The sequence below is a fragment of the Patella vulgata genome, chromosome 5, assembly GCF_932274485.2.
Source record: "Patella vulgata chromosome 5, xgPatVulg1.2, whole genome shotgun sequence".
Classification (NCBI taxonomy): Eukaryota; Metazoa; Mollusca; class Gastropoda; family Patellidae; genus Patella; species Patella vulgata.
The window spans coordinates 31,010,621-31,037,531 of NC_065883.2; the positions used below are offsets into that span (position 1 = coordinate 31,010,621).

Consider the following 26,911-nt stretch of genomic DNA (forward strand, 5'->3'; position numbering starts at 1 on the left):
ATTCATTGGAAGAAGAAAAATGTCCAGAGAGGGGAAATAAACTGTAAATTGTGAAAGAAAAAATGTGTACCTTTAACCCTTTGCAAAAATATATATTTACCAGGATTCTAAAACGAACATATTTATAAACATACATTATTATGCAAGAGCTAAATCTTCCAATTGCAGGTCTTTCTTTAGGCCTGAAATGTTATCTAAATTATTAATTATATGTTAATTAACTTATCCAGACCATAATCAACTCTCGATGTCATCGCTAGCCTGCGATATTTACTTAATTAAGATCCGATTAAATTTGCTGCTCAACTTTCATTCATGATTAAATCATTAAATTGATAATCGACTTTAGTAATGATGATCGAGGCTAGGCCGAAAATTCAATCGCTAAATTCTCGGTTCAGAGTGGATCAATTTGACTGAAATTTTCAGCAAATTCCCTTACCATATCTAGTTTTTAACTGCTATAGTGAGAACTGCCAGCTCTTTATCTAATCTCCGGGGGATTGGATGGCTGAATGGTTAGCGTGCGCGCGCTGTATCATAAAGTCTGTCATTGAGTCGACTGGCGTGGTTTCGAATCCCCGGTTGTACGTGGCAAGGAGTAGGGTCGCCTGTCCAACCTCGTGGGTTTTCTCTGGGACCTCTGGTTTCCTCCCACTGCTAAAGACCCCTACGCGCAAGCTAATTATGTAAATAAAATTAAACCACATGTTAGTCCCGAAATGACCTATTTTGTGTCGAGTGGACGTTAAACCCCATTTCTCTCTCTCTCTCTCTCTCTCTCTCTTTATCTAATCTCCCATAATGTGTCTTTAGGGTACTGTATTCAGAAAAAGACTGATAATTTTGTTTGTATCTTTTTGTGATCCATGCTGTAATAGATATCTAGTTCCTCAAATAAATTGCATCGCAGTTGACCTTTCTGCAGATTTCATATTAAACAAATACCTGAGACTAATGTTGGCCATTAATATTAATACATGTAATAACATTTTTCAAACTGGAAGTAGGACTATAAACTGTGCTATGGTTTATTTGAAAGCAAATTTTTTAAACAATGGTCATATGTTTATGATTGAACATTGAACTTGTTTTGAGGGTGTCAGGTTTCTTGACCCTTGATATTCAACTGTTAAAGTTCAGACTAAATTGTGACACTTGACAATTGAAGTAGATCAAAGCTCTATGTACACATAAAACATCTGAAACCATAATTTAAAGGGACAGTCATTCCTTCTTGAAAAAGATCTTTATTTTAAATTTCCTTAAACATACATTATGCAAGAGCTAAATCTGGCTATTGCAGGTCTTTCTTTAGGCCTGAAATGTTATCTTAATTATTAATTAGACATTAATTAACCTATCCAGACCATAATCGACTCTAGATGGCATCGCTAGCCTGCGATCTTTAGTGGATTGTGAGCCGATTTACTGCATAACTTTCCTTCACGATTTAACGATTAAATGGATAATCGAGACTATGCTGTTTATCGTACTGACTTTAGTAATGAAGAACAAGGCTAGCCGGAAATTTCAACCGCTTAGTTTTCGGTTCATAGTGGATCAATTTGAATGAAATTTTCAGCAAATTGCCTTTACATTATCTAGTTAATTATACGCCCACATTTTCACGTGGACGTATATTGTTGTCGTCGCCCCTGTCCGTCCGTCCGTCCGCAATTGTTTGTGAACAGTCTACAGGTCACAATTTTTAACCGGTTTCAATGAAACTTGAAATATAGGTTTATCACCCTAAGATCTCGGTTCCTTTCGATATTGGCATGTATCGGACTGTAACTTCATGGATTATGGCCCCTGATTGTACGAAAAATCACGTTTTTAGCTTGTGAACACTGTAGAGGTCACAATTTTTATCCGATTTAGTTTAAACTTAAAACGTATGATTATAACCCAAAGATCTCGGTTCCTTTCGATATTCGCGCATATAGGAACGTAACTTCCGGAATTATGGCCCCTGATTGTACAAAAAATTGCGTTTTTAGCTTGTGGACCCTATAGAGGTCATAATTTTTATCCGATTTAAAATACCGTATTATTATATCACCGTTAAACCCTAAGGACGGCTGAGTTCGAATTTCGTGAAAATTGGCCCAAAACTGACAGACAAAATGGCCGCCCCTCGTTCTCAATTAGCGTAAAAATATGGTATATCAAGGTTGTGGACCCTATAGAGGTCACAATTTTTATCCGTTTTTGTTGAAACTTGAAATGTAAGTTTATAACCCAAAGATTGTGGTTCCTTTTGATATTCGCGCATATCGGAACGTAACTTCCTGAATTATGGCCCCTGATTGTACGAAAAATTGCATTTTTAGCTTGTGGACCCTATTGAGGTCATAATTTTTATCCGATTTAAAAAAAACTTTTATTATATCACCATTACACCCTAAGGACGGCCGAGTTTGAATTTCGTGAAAATCGGCCCAAAACTGACAGACAAAATGGCCACTCTTCGTTCTCAAATAGCGTAAAAATATGGTATATCAAGGTTGTGGACTCTATAGACGTCACAATTTTAATCCTATTTTGATGAAACTTGAAATGTAAGTTTATAACGCAAAGATCTCGGTTATTTTTCGATATTTGCGCACATCAGACTGTAACTTCCTGAATTATGGCCCCTGATTGTACGAAAAATCACATTTTTAGCTTGTGGACCCTATAGAGGTCATAATTTTTATCCGATTTAAAAAACCGTATTATTATATCACCGTTACACCCTAAGGACGACTGAGTTCAAATTTTCGTGAAAATGGCCGCCCTTCGTTCTCAAATAGCATAAAAATATATCGGACCATAACTTCCTGAATTATAGCCCCTGATTGTACGAAAAATCACTTTCTTTTTAGCTTGTTCTCTATCTATCTCTCGAAAATGTGGGCATATCCTGCCTGGCAGCCGCTGGTATCTATTATAGTGAGAACTGCCAACTCGTTATCGAATCTCCCATAATGTATCTTTGATATTCAATATCTATCCAAATTATTTTTGTTATCTTTAGAATTAAAATCCCTGTCAGGTGAGAATTTTGTAGAACATTAGAAAGTGCTATGTAGTAATGAAATGAAATGAACTGAAATGGGGTTTAACGTTCTATTGTTTTGCTCCTAAACTGGACTAATGAAGACGGGCATACGCCATACAGTGTGCTGTGAGGGAAATTTTGCCCGGGCAGCGGCACTACGACCTACTCTTATATCGAACTCCAACTGCCAAGGGATCTTTAACGTGCACGCCAATTTGTACACGGGACCTCGGTTTAACGTCCCATCCGAACGACTAGACAGCTGTCCTTGTCAGGACCTCCGTCCTGCATCACTGACAAGGGGAAACCACGCCAGACAATCTGGATGAACTTTCTCGGCAAATGCAGGGATCAAACACCCGACCTCCAGGCTAGCGAGCCAGCGTCTTATCCACTTAGCCACATGATCCCCGTGCTATATAGTGTTCTAGAAAGAGTAAGCATATCCTCTCTGATGCACAGCACCCATCACTACTTATAGGTAACTGGAACATTGGTTTTTACAAGGATTTCAGGATTCAAAGCTACTGGGAAGAAGATAATCTCAGGTCCAAGTGTTTTAAATACAAATGTACAACCATCTTTTTTTAGCTATCATACACATATTCTGTTTCTGATCAGAATCCAATATTTTTTCATGGTTCACTAATCACAGACAATTTTTCAGAAAAATGAACTTTGATGTAATATTTCTTTTAAATGTATAAAATAATATTCCTATAAAGTAGTCATTATGCAGGATCTAAATCTGCCTGTAGGTGTTTTTTCTAGCTTCAAATGTTATATGAATTATTATTTACACATTTATTCACAAGACAAGCACATAATCAACCCTCTAGTCATCGGATGGCTTAGATATTGAGTGGATTAAACAATACTCACCATATTTGCTTTGACTGAAAATGAAGACATTGTTTGTCATTGTGGTGATAGTACTTGATAATCGCGAATATGAACTGTCAATCGTTAATCATCACAGACAATTAGGCTATTTCTTGTCAAAACTTCAAACATTCGAGCGACCCTTAACATCTTAATTTGACTGAAATTTTCAATGCATTCTTTTTTCATTTGGAACTATTATAGCACAAGGCCCAGCTCTATATCTAAATCTTACATAATGCCTCATTGCCTTTTTAACTAAAATAATTAATCATTCAAAGAATTATGTTAAGGAAAAAAAGTTCACCATCAAAAATTTGATTGTATCTTTCAGACATTTGTGTAACTTTAAATGGTAATTTTATCTACATAGTGATATTACAATATATTATAACAATAAACCCACTCAGTTGTCCCGGGGCAATTTACACATTATAAACACATATAAACATACCTTACACAGAGGATAGTATAGCATGAAAATACCTGAAATGAGTTATAAAGTATATTGTTACTGTGAATGGGGTTAACAGTCACTAAATTATATGAAATTTGTGTAATGTGGATAATTGACTGAATTTAAAAAGTAAGACATTCAAATAAGTAGGCCTACATGTAGGATAGTGAATACAGAAATACATAATGCTTGGATTAAGTGTTAAACTTCAACAGTGAAAAATACATGTACATGTATATTGTTTTGGACATACATGTAGATATGTACATGTATATCAAGCCGTCATTTATTTGGTAAGTCATTTTGTTTTTGTTTGAAATCTACATTCCTAAGATTTTACAACAACAGTACTGAAATAGTTAACTGTGTGGACCTTCCATTAGATAAAAAGTTGTTCTAGAATATAAAGTTTGACAAAGGGCTTACTGGGTAGTTAGTGTTAGGATTTGATTTTTTTAATAAATTGTAAATTTTACAGATAATATCAGTTTAGTTTTGTTAAAATGTGTTTATTTTGAATGAAAAAGAAATTGCAACTACATATAAATTTACATTGTACGATTTTGGCTTTCTTATGCAACTTCTGTGTGTTTTAGGTAAGACAAAATACCTGTCAATTTTAACACTTATGCATAGCCTAGCCTGGAGGGGCCATAATTTTGTTATGACTTCATCAATATACTTCTAGTATTTATGAAAGACACATGAGGAATGGATGGGTGATGTTTTTAAGGATTGTTTTCAACAATACATAAAGAAATTAATTTGTCATTATTTATAATTCCCCAAATAAATAATTAGAATAAAATGTTGAAGGTTAAAATGTGTTTATATTTTGTTTAGAATGAGGAGTCATTCACTACACTTGAAAACCTGACCTAATTTATATGCAAGGGATTAACTCGCTCAAGGTGCAGTGATTTGTTTGATATATAAAAAAACAATTTTTATGACTCTACTTCTCTGGATATACTAGTCTTTAGTTTTGTGTGTGTGTACCTGTCTGGATATACTTGTCTGTTGTCTATAATTTACGTTTATGAAATGTCAAGTTTTTAGTAGTAAAGAATAAAACAGTAACAGTATTGTACTGTATTGTGAAATATATAGGATTTCATTTGGACACGATTTTATTTATTGATTTTCTTGTGAAATTATTATTCAAAGTGAAAAGGAGTAAAAGTGTGAGACTAATGATAGAAATAATATTACTAGTGAAGTGCTGTGTAACAACAAAAATGATTTTTTTACCATTGATATTAATCAAGATTATTAGAAATAAGAAAACAATAAGCTTATATAGCTGTTAAATTTGGTGAGTTGGTTTTTATATACAGTTTTAAGTCTCTTATTCATTATCATTTATTGAGGGATACATAAGAGATGGTCATCAAATATATTTAAAATCAATATATGTAGTATTTTTCATAAAATCTCATCAAAATAGTGAATTGTTGACATCATTCATTATTCTTTTATTTTGTTTGCTTTTTATCAGAGATTACTATTTGTTTCATCTGTTAATGTCAATTAACTTGTCCAAATTTTAGTTAAGAAAGACAAATTTGGTTGGGTGTATGTGACAAAACAGGATTTGTAGATTACATGAAATATGAACAGATGTAACTGATCATACATGCAACTGCCATAACAAGTTTTTAAAGAACATTCATTAACAATAGGGGGATGCCACTCATACACAAGAGCAGATCCCTGTGGAGGAGCATTGAGGATGGCAAATAGTCCCGTTTGCTCTAAGTTTTTGATAGTCAAATAAGGGAATGGTGGCAAAACATTTTCACATCACTCTACATAAGCATCTAATGTCCCCTTTTGGAATTTGTCTCCCCATGCCTCTCGTGCATTCAGCCTAGCATACACACTCAAGATTAACAATTTGGTGATGTAGGAATTAAGTCGTCTCACTGAAAGTGAGATACAGAAGGGGCCAATCTCAAAATGTCAAGGTGTCTGTTAAATGGATTGAAAGTGCGCATTTCAAATATCATATTCTTGTCAAGCATGTTTTACCTACATAATCAAGTTAAAAGAAGCAAAACCCTACATGTTTGGTAGCATATGTATGTATGTCTTTTAGTTCAGTGGCATTCAGTATGTCTGAGTAGGTTTAATTGGGTAAATAAAAGATAAAACATGTTGTAAATTGTTGAAGTAGGGACTGTAGAGTAGGCAAATATAGTTAAAGATTTGTACTTAAAAGTTTTTAGTGTCAGTCAGTCAGATAAAGTGTTAGTCTGTTTTACTTGTTAGTCCAGACAGGTCAAGCCCAACTTGTTAGTCCAGACAGGTCAAGCCCAAATATTTCGTAGAATAATTCTACGTTTTAAAGATCATGTTGTTATCTAGCTTGTTCTACCTGCTGTGAAGGTGGAATTTATATCCAGAAAATTTCTAAATAGTAAACTTTGTAAGCTATAGGAACTCCTCAAATGAGAAGTGATATCTGGTGTTCTAAAATAGCAGTACATACCCAGTCTCATGCAAGACACCATTTTGATTATCTGACCGAGTGAAGTTAAGTGTCATAACAAAGTGTGCATCTGACTGAATGCTTCACAAATTTTGATTACCCGTAATATGACTCTGCAGAAGATTCTTATTTTGGACCAGGAACTGCATGGGTTCCAGGCACTGTTCTTGTTCTTGGGGGTGACACTCTTTGAAAAAAGCCTAAGGCTCCGTCAATTCAAGTACTATCGACATGAAACTTAGCATGTTTGTTCCTTGGACAAGATCGTATGATATGACATCACAATTTCAAAATGGCTGTGGTGATATCTTGCTTGCTTTCTAGTCCAAAGTATACTCATACATGTTTAGAATGATGTAAATAGTATGTCACTGTACAGAAATTAGAGACACTAGAATGTTACACTTCTTCTATTTTCTATTAACACAACAAAAAAATTATCTTTTCTCTATTTATAAAGACTATATATGTTTATAAATCTTTTGTCTAAACAAAACATCTTAACCTAGAAATAGGAAACATACTTCCTAGAATAGAAAAGAGTTACAATAACTTTTAGACCTGTATTCATATATTTTATTTACTCAAAGCTAAGATTATTTATATTATAGGTACAAGTATTTACTTAATATTTAGTTATTTTATCAAATGTAGGGTGAGAGTTCTTAAAAGGTATTAACTTAGTTATTGCGTTTTGAACTCTTTTACATACCTTTACGATCAGTTATTCACTGTGATTATATGCTTTTAGTTTTTAAAAAAAATCTACTTTCAATATTTATGTCATTTTTTTTAATTGGATGGACTATAGAGATGCATAATCAACATATGTATATGTACATAAAGTTTGACAGTTTTAATTCCTTAAAGATATTTTAGACAACTGTTCAAACTGTGGAACCATTTATAAAAGATTGTGTGTTGTTTTTAAATCAGTTGTGTTGATGAAAATAACCAATCAATGATTAAATTGCTATTAAAATATTGATAAACACATTTCATGAAATGAAATGGGTACACATCCTACATTTCTGCAGATAAACACATTTTATGTGTTCAGTAAAGGGTTCAGTGGGTGAGGTTTAAATTGAAAACTTTTTCAAATAATGATTTAGAAAAACGTAACTAAATAAGTATGGATCATGGTATATTTGGACAGGGGGGGGGGGGGGGGCTATTGAAAAACACCCATTTTCTGTATGAGAGCAAAATTGATTTGGACTCCACACATCAAAAAACATATAATTGACAGAATTGTTTTAGCAAATATAATTGTTTTTGTTTAGTTACTTTTATTTTTAACATGTGTGGATAAAACATGGCTCTTAAAGTTTTTCGAATGGGGACCTGTCCCCCTTCCCTGTGGATTATCATACCTTTCAGAACTCATTTATGTATCGTATCAGGGTGCACATTGAATACTATGTCCACATGGTTTCAAATTTCTCTCCTTTACTGAAGGTCAGATTTTGTAATGTGCCACCTTATCACTTTCTAAGGGTCATTTTGAGACTAAAAGATAACATTTTTTGTATGTTGAGTATGTTAAAAATGTATTTGGAATTTGTTACTCATTTCAATCACACAATGTACAATTTTTTAACTTGTTAACATTGTCCTTTTATTGATAAGTAGGGAATATTAGAGTCAAAAAGGGATTATTATAGGTTTCTTTTTCTTGATAAGGTTTGGTAGGTCATTGAGTACATATTGTTCAGGTTATTATGACAGACAGATATTCATACACAGCTTGTGTTATCCTAATAGGACAAATAATTGTACAGATTTGTAATTAGATACTGATATTAATCAAAGTTCATTAATAATTAAACAAAAACAGAGGTACATACAACGCACTAACTGACCAAGTAATTAAGATTACTTTTATTCAGGTCTACAATTCATGTTAATTGTGCTTACTATAAATATTCTGTGAACTGCTCTAGTCTTTTATTTTGGACAAAAAACAACTGAATTGGTTATTGCTCTTGCACTATGTGACAGGCATGTATGATGTGTTATATATTATATTTTAATATTTATAAACAGAAATAGAAGTGACCACATGTAGTGTGTGCCAGACTTGCTTAAATTACATAATAATAAAAATAATTTCAGAGAAACCATCCTATATTATTCTTATATAATATCTGTAAAATAAAAAGAGGTTGAATTTCTTTTATTTATCTGCATGTATGTATGGTTGTTGTGACATAGGCCTATGTGGATTGTAACAGAAAATTCAACTAATGGGATGGTCTCTACTTCTAATTGTGATAGAAATGTTTATCGCTGGGCCCATTAATATTAAATTCAGTCCTCATGACCACACCTAGATAATGATATTATAAATTGTGATTTATTCATATATACAATATACTTAAATATATGGGAGTCACAATGAACTTGGTGCTGGCTCTTCAAATAGGAAGTCTCCAGTATCAGTTTTGGTTGGGAAAGTTCTTCGAGATTTTCCAGGATGGTTCCGCTCATTCAGTGGTGCAGCACTGTCTTACAAATGTATGTCTGAAAGTCCATATGTGCTGTTTATTGAGAAATTTGGAGCATTGATATTTTATTGGTCTTCCTGGGCACATCTTCACAATATCAAGTCAGTATTACAGACTACCTTGATTGCATTAGTTGACTTTCATAGTTAATCTACCAACAACGCTAGTATTATTCTCTATGTTTGTAGCCTACATACTTTGTTGTCATTTAAATGTCTACCTGTTTTCTTGTCATGTTATTTCTCAAATGAAACCAAGATTTACCACGTTAGTCCCAAAATGTGTTGAGAGGATGTTGTACCAAATTTATCTATTTCCTCATTGCCATCCCCCTACTCCCACCCCTAGATATTTAGGTGTGATGTAATTCAAAATAAAAATAATAATTAATGGGGCATTAGGTAAGATTAGATAAAATGCTGACAGTTCTTACTATAATAGTTAAAAAATAGATAATGAAAAGAGAATATACTGAAAATTTCAATTTTAGACTGGCCTCGATCGTCATTGCTACCGTTATTACGATCATAAACAAAGTTCGATTATACATTTTTATGGTTATTTCATCCACCCTAAAATGTATTCAAATTCACAAAATATGGCATATGCTTGAATGAGATAATGAGAGTTTCGCAAGGGTAAATGAATAGCCACCTACATGTATCTGACCTGTAGCTATTATAAACATGTTTACTGAAAGACAAACTTCATGTTTCTTTTTCCTTTTTATGTCCCCTCATATAAATGCATGTAATCTTGATTAAATCAAATATCATAACTAATGTTTTGGAAGATTCAAGTGAATACTCAAGGGGTTTGTCCAACTTTTTATGCATGTTTTATAACTACTTAAAAGGTGAAAAACTGAAATTATTGAAATTTTTATAAATTCAGATAAATTTGAAAATATTGCGATATATGTTGTCTCCAGAGATATGGCCCAGTTCTACCCAAAGTCATAATCCAAATCTGTCTGTCCTTAAATTTCAGATTTCATGATGCATACATGTATACAGGATTTTTTTTTTCGTTTATTCTCGACCCCCTGTTTTTGTGGGTCTTGGGTCATCTACATCGTTGAAAATCTAAACTGGAAAAAAACCTCAGTTGTGGTATCCTTTCCTAAGGTTATTGTGATACCATAAGAAATGTGTGTAAAATCACTATTATGTGGAAAATAACCCATGATCACCTGCCTTAAATATAACATGCTGAAGATTTTTTATCCAAATGACATTTGACAGATTTCCCAAGTAATATAATCACTGTATACCCCTATATTAAAATACAATCCTATTGAAATATTCTAGCATGAACATACTAATCTATTGAAACATTAAAAAATTTCTTGAAATACAACCTTTGATTCCTTCTGTCATGTCAGATGAAACAAATAATATATTCTGACAGTTGGCTGTTTGCAAACAGGAAGTTTGCTCAGTTTCAAATTTTTTGTTCTGAAAAACTTTAACATTGGTAATTTAAATTACAGGTTATCATGACATTACAAATAAGAACATCAGAAATCGGTCCAGGAACCATTGGTATTTTGAGTGTAATTCTGATTGCTGTTCAGATATTCTAATTGGTGAAAGGGAAGCTTCACTTAAAATTACTGTTTGTGAATGAATGCAGGGTCCACGACAGGACCCTCCAGGCCCTGGCACAAGCAACTGGGTGAGGGGGTGGGGGCCAGCGGTTTTCTCCCCCCACCCCCCCATGTCCAAAAATGTTTGAAAGATACATGGTCTCTAGCGTCATTTTGGCATATATCTGGAGTAACTGGAGGTCACTTTGCTAAAACACAGAAAATGAGATTTAAAAACATATGACATACCAAATACATGTACAACGTTTTAGATTTAATGATGTAATATTTTGAGCAAGTAAACAAAATGGTAAAACATAAACCGTGACCATCAGACACCAAAATATCACAAAGAAAATTTTTTCATCACATAAACTATTTAACCTTCCTAGAGCGATAGACACTGGTGCACTCACCATCTTTGTATCATTCTACGCATCCTGAGATTACCTGTTTTTCCAAAAAATGGACTGATTTATAGAATCCGCTTCTATTCTAGTTCCTTTAGGAATGGTCTCTGATTGGATGATGTTTGCTAACCGTTCCTATCCATCCCTATATACCTGCAATATAAAAATACTGCTCTTCCTCATCCCTGTTCTAACGCTATTTTCTTCTTCTTTACGGTCAAGTTTCAGTGTATTTTTTTTATTAATTTATACTAACAAATATTTTAAAAACATTACTCGGCAAATCTTTGATTTGACTTTTAACTCTGTGTTTTTTTAGGTCTTATTAGAAAACAACTCTATCAATTAAGCCTTTCTAATTTATGAAATATGTACATGTAGTGCTGTGCAATATTTCTACTTCATTATTTATTCAAAGCTTTTAAGTAATTGCATATATAGCTTTTAAGTTAATGCATAATATAAATTTTGATCTATTTTTGAACGACATCATAGCTTTTAACACTAATTTTAATGAAAAAAAAGAAAACATTACATAAACATAGAAAAAGGAAAAATGTTTGTTTGATGGTGAAATTTTGTACATTTAAATAATAGGTATAGTAGACTTAATTTTTTTCTCAGCTTCACAAGAAAATTTTGATAATTATGACCTTATTAGAAAAACAAAAGTTCAACTTAAGCAGAAAGAAAGAAAAAAGAAAGATTTAAGACCATGTAAGAGAAGTATGTTATTTCCGTATAACAAGTCTAAACTCTTCCGGCTGTTCTGCATTGATTTATGTAACTATGAGATAATTTAGAAAACTGCACGATGTCAATGTTCATACAATGTCATGACCACATGCATCTGTAAAGTGCATTACATCAATTGCCAGTTTCTGTTTTAATCAGAAAAACTTTTAGAGCATTATGTGGAACTCTTTTAGAAATATAATGAGGCGTGAAAACTGTTTAATGTGGATTTTAGCATTGGATGTGATTTGAGTTACGGTACATGTTTTCTATACAGTAGTATGCATAATTTCTATATACACGCAGGTGAGAGTTAATTTGATGAATTTATTTTGTAAATTAACTTAAATTTTGCTTCCAGTGGATAAATTGTTTACTGAGTCCATAACAAAATAAATGTATCCCTGTTGTAAAAATTTGTTTACAGGGTGGAGTGGCTGGGGTGATGCTAAAATTTTGTGTGGAGGAATAATATGCACAGTGTTTAAATCATAAGTTTGTCATTGATTCAAGTGTTGGGGTAGTGAATCTACACTGCCTACCCCCTCCTTTTCCCCCCACTCAAGATCCATGTACATAGTCAAATAATGAAAATATAGATATGCTATACATTAGTCCTAAAATGACCTATTTTTCTTAAACTGCATTTCTCTGTTGTATAATTGAAAATACATACTTATTATTGTTTGTTTATTTAAACTTTTATTATTATTCTCTTTTGTCAGTTTGCCTGAAGTAAATTTCTGTAATCTGATTTTAAATAATTATGTAGTCCACAGATTTTAGTTAGCGTATGTTTATTCTTCTACACTGTTAACACACGTAACCTATAGACTATAAGAACAATTTTATCAAAAGTAACCATATTGGTGTTCACAAACAACTAAGGAAAAATATTTTGAATAAATAGCCTAAATGTTTATGGGGTTTATATCTTTCTGTTTTGTAATTCCTGTTTTATAAATTAAGTGCAGATGGGCTTAGGTATTGAAGGGTATGATAGATGACAACAGGTTTCAGCCATAGACTGGTCTGTCAATGCCAGATATAATTGGTAAAATATATTATTTCTTTTTTATGTTTTTCTCATGAATATTTTTTGTGTTATGATGAGTATAAAACAAATGTTTAATTGGGTTTAGAACCAAACACCTGCGCTGGAGAATTTTCACCTGTGATTCTAATTTCGTTCTGTTTTCATTGTATATATGGCTTACATGTATATCATGTCTTCCTGCATTTAACTAAAGAAAGCTTCTTATCTCTCAAACGAAAAAAACAAATTAAAGGTTTCCCAGTGTAGTCAGAAGATAATGTAGGTTTTGTACTGAACATACCGAAGCATCACTCTTTAAGTTTAATTTGTAAGCATTGAGCCCAGAAAATGACTTTCTAATTTCAAAAAGTTGATAAAAAGAAATTAAATGGGGTTTAAAAAAATTTTGTCCAATCTGTTAATGGCTGTTATCGTATCATTAGTTTTATCTGTAATTTGTTGTGGAGTTATCCTGTATTGTCTACAACAGACACTAAGGACTTATCTTTGGCTAATGTGTCTAACATATCTGTTTAAATGTAGGACATTCATTTAAATGATACCATTCTAGGAGACGTAATTTTATCCATTTATTTCTGTCTCTCCGAGTTATTTCCTGAATCTCTTTGTTGCAACAAACTCTGATATTTGATTGTAACCTAATAGATGAAAGCATTTTGTAATTAACCTGCATCTGCTTTTTTGTGTTTGATGATAGAAATATATGAACATCCTTGGTGTTAGTCTTGATCATCCAAACTCATAAACATAGTTAAAATGTTTGAGTCATTGATGAACAGGACTAAATAATGGTTAGCTCATTACTGATGTCAGTCTGACAGAGGAATATAAATTAAGTTTAAAAATAAGTCAGCTTGAAATGTTTATACCCAATCCTATATAACTCTGTCATAACATATCAGCATTTCTTATGGGCAATTTTTCCATTTTGTAGTCTATTTACAATTCAGAAATATCAAATGACTGCTGCATGCACTTGGAGATTGCCTTGCATGGTGGTCATGAAGTGTGCTGTTCAGATTACGAGTTTAAATCCGCGTTGAAAAATTTTGAAGCCAAAATTTCTGATGCATACCTCTGGCTCAAAGTCACTTAACAAAATGATTGTGCTGATAAAAATTTATTTTTTCTAGAAGAATTTCATGTACATCGAATAAACAACAATATATTGGAAATAAACTTAATAAATCAATTGTGTAAATGGTGGCGTGCATGCTGTTTTAATTCGCCACTATCAGTATGTAAACCAGCCCCCTTATATGCAGGGGTAACCAAAGTGCATCTGACAAAATGTCAAGCACTATAATATACATATCTGGCACCAGAGGGATTATGGCTGACAATATCTGTATTTGTACCGGACAGTGTCTACGACAGATGTCTCATTTCCAAGCCTGCACAATCAGGATTTTAACCTGAAGCAAATTGACTTGACATAATCCCAATTTAATTTCCGTCACTAGTGAAGTTAACAACTTGAAACAGTTGAAACAATAATATTTTAATCAATGACTGTGTAGGGTGATTTCTAGGGTGCATCCTGATACTTCTACATGTAGCTTAAGCACAAATTAGTGTGTGCCAATCTTCCCAAGTCATCAAAAACAATGTAAATTCAAGACTAAAAAGGTTACCCAAACTGTGTGAGAAATTAACTTCTTTCAGGGCCCCAGATCCAACCATATTAACAGGCTCCTTCTTAAAGATACATTATGGGAGTTCTCACTATAATAGTTAAAAACTAGATAATGTAAAGGCAATTTGCCGAAAATTTCATTCAAATTGATCCACTATGAACTGAGAACAAAGCGATTGAATTTCTGCCTAGCCTTGATCATCATTACTAAAGTCAGTACGATAAACAGCATAGTCTTGATTATCCATTTAATCGTTAAATTGTGAAGGAAAGTTATGCAGTAAATCGGCTCACAATCCACTAAAGATCGCAGGCTAGCGATGCCATCTGGAGTTGATTATGGTATGAATAAGTTAATTAATGTCTAATTAATAATTAGATAACATTTCAGGCCTAAAGACAGACCTGCAATAGACAGATTTAGCTCTTGCATAATGTATGTTTAATCTATCCCTAGTTTATTTCATTTACAACCAGACGTACCAGTGACTACAAGTACATATGTCATCTTATTTAGTTAACTGTGGTATTTGTAATTACTCTAACAAACCCACTACCAAAATAATTTCTAAATCTTTGCCATGTTTGTCGTTAACATCAATTACAAACTTGTGAGAAAAAGGTTTGTAACTCTGTGATTCTGGCAACATGATCTATGGATCCCAATGGTTTAATGATTAATGTTTGAGGATGTTTTAGTTGAATGAAGCTGTAATTTGGCAAATGCAGGATAAACAGTTCTCATAATTACAATCTCGACTTTGTTTTTTGTTGATAAACAAAATCAGAATGTTATCAGGAGGCTCAAGAAAATTCTAAAATTTCTGTTTTTTGTTTCTTAATTCTTTCTGAAACCAAACTTGGATGAATAATTATTGGCTTACAATGGTGTGTTGTCTGTATTAAGTTGATAACCTAGTTAGAATATTGCAATAACATGTTAGAAATTCTAAAAAATATGCAACTGTCCTCACCTTATACTGGTGTTTCAGATTTTGTAAAGTGAATTTCCAAAAATGTCTATGGTGAATCTCCCCATACCAGTTCTCACCTCATAGCTAAGCACATAGGGTATCAGGTATTCCTGGAATGATCTTCATTCATTTTGAATTATGTTTATGCCCAGTTTTCTTTGTGCTTAGTGGAGTGGAGCAGTAGTCGAGCAGATAAAACATTGGACTAAAAATTTGTATAGCAGGCATAAATATGTGTGACCATAAAAAAAAATTAATTATATGTGTTAGTCTCAAATAACCAACAGTATTATGTTGACGAGACATTAAATTCTATTCCTTTTCTTTTTTTCTTTTTTTGATAATAAAACAATAGAAGAAAAAATAGTATAATAGTATCAAAATTACAAGTTTTTAGAAGTCTTTGAAATAATTACAAAGAGATACACTCTGGTTTTTAAAAGTAGAAGAAAAATTACTCTATATTTCTTGAAAGAAACCCCAGAATAAGAACCGTATGTTAGTCTCTAAATTACAAGTTTTAAAAATCGGTGAAATACGACAAAGAGATTTGAAAGTCGAAGCACAAATACTCTATATTTCTTAAAGGAAACCCTAGAAAAAGAACTGTAGGGCCTATGTTAGTCTCCAAATTACAAATAGGTGAAATATTACAAAGAGACTTGAAAGTCGAAGAACAAATAATTTAGATTTATTAAAAGAAACCCTAGAAATAGAACTGTATGTTAGTTTCTAAATAGAACTATAAGTTAGTTTATAAATTACAAGTTTTTAAAAATCGGTGAAATATTACAAAGAGATTTGAAAGTCAAAGAACAAATAATTTAGATTTATTAAAAGAAACCCTGGAAAAAGAAAAGCTGTTATTTCAACAAACTAATTAGTTAAATAAATAAACAGAGGATTAGTTCTAGATCAAATAAATTGACTTTAATCCTTCACGCTGTGAAATACAAGTTACTTAAAATATTACAAAAAAAGGTGTGAATAAGATCAGCAAAGTCTTTCAATTAAAAACTTCAATCATGAAGATAGTACTTATGTAAATCAATTATAAAGGTATTCTAATCAAGTAGATTCAGAAGACTTTAATTTTGTATAAAACAGTTTGATCAATCAATAGGATAGGTCACACCATTAGCTGGTTTTAAAAAGCATAAACCAAATATTTGTTAATGCAAATTTCAAAAGACAGCAGGTCTAAGTAATGAAATTAATGCTATATTTATAGACAATAAAAGTAAAGCCATGTGGCTTATTATTGGATTTAAAACAACAACTGTTGGTTATAAACACAGGTAGGGTTCAGGTAACTACTTTTTTATTGATCTTTCTTTTAATATTGTTAATTGACAAACCTACCTTTATTATAGTAATTTGGAGGGTTGATCTATATAGACACATATAGGATTTAGCTTAAAGTATTGTTATAAGATTGCTAGTTCTAAAGAGTGGACACCCCTTTTATTATCCTGTTTATTTGGGGGAATCCCCTTAGGTTTTGTTGTAATAATATATATTTAATGGTTTATTAGAAATCGTTGAGAGTGTCATGATCAAAAGTCATAATATATGGTATTATAGTAAAAATAATGATTTGCTAGATCAGTGTCTGTTGGCTTCTTTGCAGGTAGGCCATAATTATGGTATATTTTATGAAAGTTTATCGTCAGTTTTATGAGAGTCGATTCCTCCATTTTTGTTTGAATGATGGAAGCCTAATTTACAAGTTACGAAAACAATTTGTGTGCTATGATACATGGTTATGCATAAATGATCTATTTCTATCATTTACTGGCATATTCATCACGCAGTTTATACAAAAATTGAAGGAGTATTTCAGTAATTGATAATAATAGTTTTCAGGATTGGTTTCTGTTGATTGACAGACCAGTTATCTTATTTTTTTATCTTCAAATTAATATATTTTCCCACTTTACCTTTTATCTCTCCTACTCGAAATATTCTTTTTGTATAATATTTACATGTTATATATAGTGAAGATTGTTGGGCCTGACAAGATGAAAGTGATGAAATGAGCTGATACTTTGTTTATAAGTTTGTTAATTATCTCTTCAAATTCTTGACTGATTGCCAAATTAATTCCCATTTTAAGATATTATTAACTAGGAAAAAAGATTTGTTTAAAGACGTTACATGTTACTGCTCAGGTAAAATATTTATGTTTTCTGCAGGTAGCCATGTGATAATTGTACTTGTAGATTGTAATAGATTCTTTTTAGTTTACAAATTTCTTAAGTTAGAAATAAACATGACTAGGAAAGAAGAAAATGTTTATAATGTATATGATTTAAATTGTTTTGTGCAATTAAATTAAAACAATTATTTATAGCACAGTGGAGGTTTATAGTGTACCAGTATATGTATGTACTAACATAATGTGCACAGTATGTAAATATGTGATGTGCTCTGATTGTGATCATCTAAGGTACATCTAGATTGTTCTGTTATGTTTTCTTTTTGAGTTCAACTACATATCCCACTGACTTAAATACATCTTTTAGTTCACATTGTGACTTTTAAAGGTTGTGAATGTGATACAGGACAAAGTTTTTATTGGAATTGTGTAAAATTTGGTTGAATTGTTTCTTGGGACAATATAGTCGGGGCTATACTATATACCGGAAAACACCGGAAAACTACGGGAAAACACTATGTTATACTGAATACCGGAAAAACACTAAATACCAGAAAACACACTAAATACCGGAAACCACCCTAAATAGGTAACCCGGAGAAGGGCTATACTATAAACCGGAAACTAACCCTAACTCTAACCCTAACCAAGGCACACAGAGGACCAGGCTCCCGGTTACCTATTTAGAGTGCCAGTCTCCGGGTTACCTATTTAAGGTATTTTCCAGTATTTAGTGTGTTTTCCGGTATTTAGTGTGTTTTCCGGTATTTAGTGTTTTTCCAGTGTTTTCCGGTATTCAGTATAAAATGGTGTTTTCCGGTTGTTTTCTGGTGTTTTCCGGTTGTTTTCTGGTGTTTTCCGGTTGTTTTCCGGTATATAGGATTGCCGATATAGTCGTAAATCTGTCCATTTGTTGTTCGAAATCAAAAAACGGTTCCAATGGCAACTATAACACATTCACTGTAATTATATTTGCACTTATACATTGTTTGTTTCTTTATGTAAATACATGTATCTATATCTGACAGGGAGAAGGGTTTAATATAGGCTATGCCTGTTCCCCAATCCCCATTCAGATACAATATAGCTTATAAAAAATCAAAAAAAAATCATGAAGATATAACTCATTAAGTTTCAAACACATATTTTGGACCTGAGCTTGTAAACACAATACAGGAATGCTCACGGACAGCTTTGCTGCTGGTAGGTGTACTTATGGGACCCGGCAAGCCCACTTCTGTCTAATTATTTTCTTATGAATATTTTCATGTTTTTTCAGATGTTAAACAGCATTGCAAGTGATTTAGATTTACTAGTGACAGATATATGTCATACCCAAACAGGGGAGGTAACAGATAGAGGTGATTTTAACGCAGATGATTGTGTAAATGTTGCCATCTATCATCAAGAAGAAATTAAACACGCTAATCTTGTCACGTAAGTAGATTATAGTATTTTCTTTTGGACCAGTTCCCACTTGTTAGAAGTTTGTCTAGTCATTCAGAAGTGATGAGAAACCGTGCTTCGTCTATGTCTAATACATCTAGAACAGATGTTTGAAATGTGCAGAATAAGAATACAAAAAGTCTTAAATGTGCACAGAATAAGAATACAAATTGTCTTAAATGTGCACAGAATAAAAATTTAAAGTGAAGTGACTTTAATCAAAATGTGTACAGTTTTCTTTTATTTTTAAGTTAATCTGAGTGGGGTAATTAGTGTCAAAATATCTGATTTATAGTTTTGTGTAAGTCATAGGATATTATAAGGTCTGTGGTTTAGTGTAGATCTGTTTATATTTAAGATAAAAATTGTTTGTGCCAGTTAAAACATGTCTTTGGTCTATCTTTGCCTTATTTATAAATTAGCAAAGCAAAGGTGATAGAGTTTTGCACTGTAAACCAGTGTACTGTACCAGGTCCAGGTCTGATCTCAATAATAATTAAGAACTTTTACGCATTCAAAAATGTTGAACTCGTCACACAAAAAGTAAAATTCAAGATGCCTAAGGTAAATTCCAAGAAGATGATACTGTAGTATTAGGTCACTACTAAAAATGTATGCTCAAATGTTCTGAAACAACTATTTACCAGTACTAAAACTTAAACTGAACCCGATCACAGCTCAAGACAACTGAGAAATTAGCAGAATGGTTCTAGTTTCCGGGTCAGTGAGGAAATCTATGGCTTGCTAACCTCTGGAGGTCACAGAATTAATTCCAGGGTTGGCTGTGGAATTTTCGGTGTAGTTTCCCTTGTCAGTGGTGCAAGATGGAGAATATAAAAGAATCCTTGACAGTTGGAATTAAAAAAATAAGAGTGTGTCTTCTTAGCGATGCTATCAAGACAAAATAAAATATCTCTCATAGCTCAGTGTATGGCGTGTGTCCGTCTAAATTAGCGGGTTAAACCCCATTTCATTTCTGGACTGAGTACCATTACATATAGGTTCTAGATTTATTTAGTAGTTTTTGTTTAGCCTTACTTAACCCCAGTTTTTGGCACAGAAATATTCCAATTCCATTTGTTCAAATTGTATATAATGCCTGGGGGATTAGCTAATCTAGATTACAGATCAAAGTAAATTTTGCTCATGAAACCTTCCAGCAGACACATGTTTGAACAAAAATAATCTCATTCCATGTTTTGGTAGTTTTATGGCCCCAGGAAGAAATTGGCTTGTCTTAACATAATTATAGTTTAGTCATAAATACACCTAGAGTTAATGAGAGTTGATTTCAGTACAATAAAAAAATTCCTTTCATTCGTCTTGGCACCATGTTATAGATGCTGGCATCATTCAGCACTGGAACCTGTTTAATGTAAACAGAATGATGATGAGTTCCTCACCTCACCTCACAGTAGCAAGCATCATATAATATGGCTTTCTAACTACAGCAGGAGTACAAAGCATCTGAATCATTTCCACATGTACATGGATGTTTTTTTAACAGAAAAAGTTTATCGATCACTTTTAAGAAATCAATAAAATATAATTTATTTAAAGGGTCAAGATTCAAGAATCAACAGCAGTTACTGACTTTCAGACCATAAGTAACACAAAATTGTCCCAAAAAAACATATTGGCCCAAAATTTACAATTATAATTGGCCATTGATTTCTGAATGATAATCCATTTCTGATCTTGCCAATCAAGGTCAAGGCAGTATATAAACTCAAGTTTTTGTTTTAATTGTCTAAATTACTATTTAAAGAACCTTTTCAACCCATCCATATTTTGGTAAATTTGAACACGGAAAATGTTTATTGACTTTCTACTTCTGCTGCAATGTGTATTTAATGTTAATATTCATGACAATTTCTTGTCCTGGTGCACAAAAGAAACAACCACAAACAAATAGCTGAAAGACTGCATGCTCCAGAAGTTATAAAAATTGATTGATCTGAATAATACTTAAACCTATTTAGGCTGGAATATATTATACCTTTAATTGAACATATGATAGGAATATTTTACCTTTAATTGAACAAATGTTAGGGATATTATACCTTTAATTAAACAAATGTTAGGGATATTAAGAAGGAATTATATTAACAGGAAGTTATTTTGCTATAAATTAAATGACACTGTTACATTTATTCAAGGGGGGGGGGGGGATGGCCTAGAGTGCCGCGCTTCAACCTCTAGCTGGCCGGTCACCTCTGACTTGCAGCTATGGTTTTGATCCCTGGTGTAAGCGTATGTGGCATGGAGATAGGGGCGCCTTCTCAACCTCGTGGGTATACTCGGGGTACTCTGGTTTCCTCCCACAGGAAAGACGCCTGCGCGTGCGCTAAGGAAAAATAAAATAAAAATAAGACTTGTCTGCGATATCACCTTCGGTGGAAGCAGACGTTAAACACTAAGAACAACAACATACATTTATTCAAAGAGCTCATATATGTGCTGATATTAACCTATCAATCAAAAATATGACTAGACCAAACAAGTTACGACAAACTCAAATTTACTGATTTTGCCATTTTTTTCATTTTGACCAGTTAAAGATACATTATGGACGATTAGATAAAGAGCTGGCAGGTCTCACTATAATAGTTAAAAACTGGATAATGTAAAGGGAATATGCTGAAAATTTCAGTCAAATTGCTTCCACACTAAGCTGAGAACCTTATTTTCAGATCACTATAGCCTCGATTGTCAATGTTACCACTGTCATGATAATAACAAAGTCTCAATTATCCATTTTTGCAGTTAATGATCAGAGATGGCATCAAAAGTTGATTATGGTCTCTTTATGTTAAACATACATTATGCAAGAGCTAAATCTGTCTATGTTTAGATTAGATGGAAAAACATATTTGATATATTGTAATATTTTTGTATTTCTAGATGTGCCAGTGAATTAAGTTTAAGTAGTAGTGATAATGAATCAACCAGTGACAGTGGTCATGATGATAATCACCACTCCAGTTCCTCACTTCAACAGCAGACGTCGGATACAATGAACAAATTCTCTGATTCTGGACAGGTGAGAAAACATCTTACAGGTCAATTCAGGTGTGACATGTCTGAGATTTGCTTCCTGATCCATAATAATGTTATGAATTGTCACATTATAATTGTTGCATGCATCTGGTTCTTTGTGCCATACTTTCATATTGCCATAAACTTGATTAATCTATTGATATTGCACAGAACTGTTACTGTCTTCTAAAGATTTCAATAAAACTGTATAAAATCTCTTTTCCAAAACATGATTTACAATAGGCCATTTTGAAAATAATGAAATTGGATATCAATGATTTTCAAATAATATTTCATTAGTTGTATTACAATATTGTTTTTCAAAAAGTAGGATGGTGTTGGTCATATATTGTAGGATATGAATGAAGAGAAAACATTTTTTGATATTTTGTTAGTGCTTTGAGTTCAAATAGACAAGCACAGAGTATGAAATATATCTGAGGAATGAATCCTGCCTACTAAAAGATATTTTAGTCTACCAGTAGTTAAACAATCTCTCTTCTTAGATTGATAGCTAATTATCTAAAATATCTCGCTGTTTATTTTTGTACATCCTTTCAAACTTGCGATAACAACACAATATCCACAAAGATATGTATATCATTTCCCACCTAGAATGCAGTTTGAAAAGGTAAATGCTTTGACAGTCATCCAGCAAAGTGATCCAGTTGTTGAGTTCCAAGAATGAAATAGTGCTGGTTTGAAGATTACTATAGAAGTAAAAGCCTCAGTTAGCAAAAAGTTATTTTCATCAAAAAAAGAAAATATGATTGATGTGGTTAATTTATCATCTTCAGTTGACAGTGGTTAAACAAAATCATACTATCTTGAAATAGCTGATGAAAACAAGAATCTACAAACCAATTTAATTTTCAGTTTTGGAGTAAATAAATAGCCACTTGAATCACATAAAAGATGTTTAGTTTAAAATTTAAAAAACTTAAAAATTTAGAACTAAAAGCTTATTGAACAGTGCAACCATTTGGTTTTTAAATTAGTCTTTTTCCCAAAGAAATAAGAAGAAAAATTCTGAAGAACAGATAATCAAATTGGTATGACATAATATACATATTAAAAAAATCTGTGCATAACACTTTTTGCATACTTTTGTAGTATTAATGAAGAAATAAATGAATTTGATGAATTTGTTATATATGTGGGTGTTAATTTTATAACAAGAATATGGTGTAACAGAATTGCTATGGTTTTAACCACTTAATTCTATGAATATTGTGCTGTCAGCTTTTCACCACTTGATGGAGACTGTGACATTCTTTGTGTAATCATGAAGAATAATTGTGTTCTTGAAAATATTTTACACAGACATTTCGCTTTCAGAATAGAAGTACACTGGTATGCCTTAATAAGAAATAGATATGAAGCCAATGTAAAACGGTATGGCATGGCCTCAGAAAAATTGTATTCTGTGTGTATCAATAAGTATTAAATGAGGCCTAGAAGTATCTTAGTACCTAATTGAATGTAAAGCTGTTATAATGGTACTTATTATTAATATAATGAATATCACACACTAATAATATGTTATAATAATTTCAGGTCCAAATGACTCCCACTGATGGATATCGCGAAATTACCCTCTTTGAGAGGCTATCCAAAACACATACAATATGGCTACTGTCGAATATTGGACGGACTGGAGCTGTTCATTTACTAAAGGACCTGCCCACTGGGGTAAGGAAACATTTATATCAATTTTGAGTTTTTAAATATGCAGAGTAACAAAAAAAAAAACACATAACTAATTTAATTTATAGTTTTCGGGATCTTGATAAATAAATAGCTGTTCAAGTCTCATGAAAAATGGTTTATTTAGAGAGTAGCAACCCATATATTTGTGTTTTTTAAATCATTATTTTTTCCTCAAGAAATAGAATACAATTCCCAAAAATCAAAAGTTCAAACTGATGTGGCCTATATAATCAATGTTTGTAGAATTTGCATGTAAGAGATAGCTGCCTAATTCTATTGAACTGAATGATATTAAAAGCACCTTTTCACCTTTTAGTGATATAGTATATGTTTTAAGTTGTTGAAGTGTAATAGGTTAAAGATGAGAATTGTGAGGAAAATTGATATCAGGGGAAACAATGATATCAACCTGTTGTTTATCATAATATAGATATTGGATGTAGACCACTGGGTGTAAACCGTCTGTTAGTTGAATAGATGCCCCTTTATCATGGAAATGTAAATTAGGTTGAAACAAATGATATCTACCTGTTGATTATGATAATACAGGTATTAGGTTGCAGACCATTAGGTGTAAACTGTTCTTTAGCACAGTTAGCACATTACATGTTGAAAAGGGGAAAACAGAATGAAAGTAACCTATCTATAAAGTTTTGTGAAGATAATAAATATTTTATTCCATTAATGTTCATTTTGAAATTAGTGCGACTGGCAGTATTGCATAATTATTTTATGCCATCTTGTTTTTTGGTAAAATGTTGTTAAATCAGTAGTAGCTTTGGGCTACCAATTTTGTCTAATCAGACATTCTGACTAAATGACTTAATCTTGTTATGTTAATTCAAAATATATTTTTGATAGCAATTTAGATAATAAACAAATATTTAGCCCCCCTCCCTCCTCCCTCCCCGATAATCACAAAACTCTTTCTGAAAATAGGACCCACAAGGTAAAATATTATATGAGTGTTCATTTGTACCCAATACACAATTTGTGAATAAAAGAGATTGAATTTTTTTAAAATTCAATTGGGTCAGCCTGGGGTATATTTCTGCACCTCATCCATCAATCTGCTTTCATTTTTAACATTTCTTTATCCAGTCTAGTTATTCATTCATTATTTTTTGTCTTGACAAACAAGACTACTCATTATTTAATATGCAGTGACTTTATTGGTGACTAATTAATCATAATAATATTTTGTCTTCCAGTCCTTCCTGGTTCGTCAGTCAAGTCAGAAAAATTCACTAGCTCTGTCCGTACAGTGTAGATCAGAGAGGAATTCAACTGTAGATCATTATTTGATAGAGAATACAGATCGTGGACTGAAGTTACAAGGATCAGCTCATTATTTCAGAACTATTCCTACTTTAATTGCACACTACATTCAAAACTTGTAAGTTATTTTTTTAACAAATGTATCATTTAATCTTTGTGCCTTATTGACTTTAATAGTAAGTGCAGGATGACTACAACGCACATAACGACAAGCAATCACATGCTGGAAAAATACATGGGACACCGAGGACATGAAACATTAATATGGACTGTAAAGTCCTGGATCTCTAACCTGCTTAATTTGCAAGTAATTTAAGCTAGTGTTAAACTAGTACTCTTCTGTAGCCTACAAGAAGATGGTGATTCCCCGTTGGTAGGTAAAAAGTGTAGGCGGCAAACATCTCATGTAAACTTCTATAAACAGGAATCAGCTGATGAAATGGTGTCATCTGAGTCAGTGACATAGTCTTAAAACCAGTATATATAAAAGAGGAGCTTACAGCATGTAGGTGAAGTGTGGGAGTAGATAAAACTAAAACAGACATAAATATTTATAATAAATTTTAGTATTTTATCCATTCTACCATGCATTAAAATAATGAGTTTAACAGATCATAAAATACAGTAACTTGTTTCCCACTTTACTTATTTCATTCAAGCTCTTTATGCTGTTGGTATGAATAGCAAGTGTACATGTCAATAAACAGAAAAATGTCTAGGAATTTTGGGATCACGTTCTGTATTTATTCTTTCTATCAAAACATGTTTATTTAGAATATTTGGATTATTCCTAATTTGGACAATTTTTGAATTAATTTCTGTGGTGTATTGTTGTTTTTTTTTTTTTAATTTTTTATGTCTGTGGTGTATTCCATTTAAAAATTAATTTCTGTGGTGTTTTTATTTTATTGACTATTTCTGTATCTAAGCTAATTTATATAGAAGTATCACAATGAAATGGGTAGTTATTACTACTGCACAAATTATATGATTAGTTAATAACATGCGATAATTGGATAATTCTGCCGCTGAATTTAATATTGAGATTGTTGATTATTTTGTCTGATGTGGGGTGTGGAAATTAGTGTTACGAACAGAAAAAAGAGTAATTGGTAGTAATAAATTCATGACTTGTGGTTTTACTCTACTCATGACATCCTCATAAAAACAACTGTAAGCAATTAGTCAGAGATCCTATTGAAGCTAGTGTTAAATGATCTACTGATTGTTAATTGGGCAGAAAGAATGTAGAGGTTTCTATTTTTGCTTGTTTTTTTTGTGGTGGTAGTCATTGTTTCTATTTTCCTGCTTCATGTTTTATTTTAGGGATGAACTACCACACAGGTTGATTCTACCAGCAGCCATTTTCCATGCTAAAACATCACAAGAATTGTCAGCGATTGCCATGTTAGGACAAGGTAGGTGGTTACAATATTTATGTCATAGATGTATTGGTTTGTTTTAGATATACATTCTCTCTGACTAGTCATTCAA

General features: G+C 32.3%; 1 protein-coding gene across 5 annotated transcripts in view; it reads left to right on the forward strand.

The window, feature by feature from the left end:
* The window catches only part of LOC126822276 (protein sprint), an 82,862-nt gene that overhangs the window by 45,752 nt on the left and 10,199 nt on the right, over nucleotides 1–26,911 (forward strand). For 2 of the 5 annotated variants that reach the window (XM_050551057.2, XM_050551058.2), the window contains 5 exons: nucleotides 19,224–19,381; nucleotides 22,295–22,433; nucleotides 23,987–24,121; nucleotides 25,351–25,535; nucleotides 26,744–26,835. In XM_050551057.2, coding sequence (XP_050407014.2) covers nucleotides 19,224–19,381; nucleotides 22,295–22,433; nucleotides 23,987–24,121; nucleotides 25,351–25,535; nucleotides 26,744–26,835 — 709 coding nt within the window. Of the gene's footprint in view, nucleotides 1–4,592; nucleotides 4,679–5,659; nucleotides 5,701–11,992; nucleotides 12,426–19,223; nucleotides 19,382–22,294; nucleotides 22,434–23,986; nucleotides 24,122–25,350; nucleotides 25,536–26,743; nucleotides 26,836–26,911 lie in introns of those variants that run through there. The other 3 variants (XM_050551062.2, XM_050551060.2, XM_050551059.2) reach the window with 3 other exon arrangements.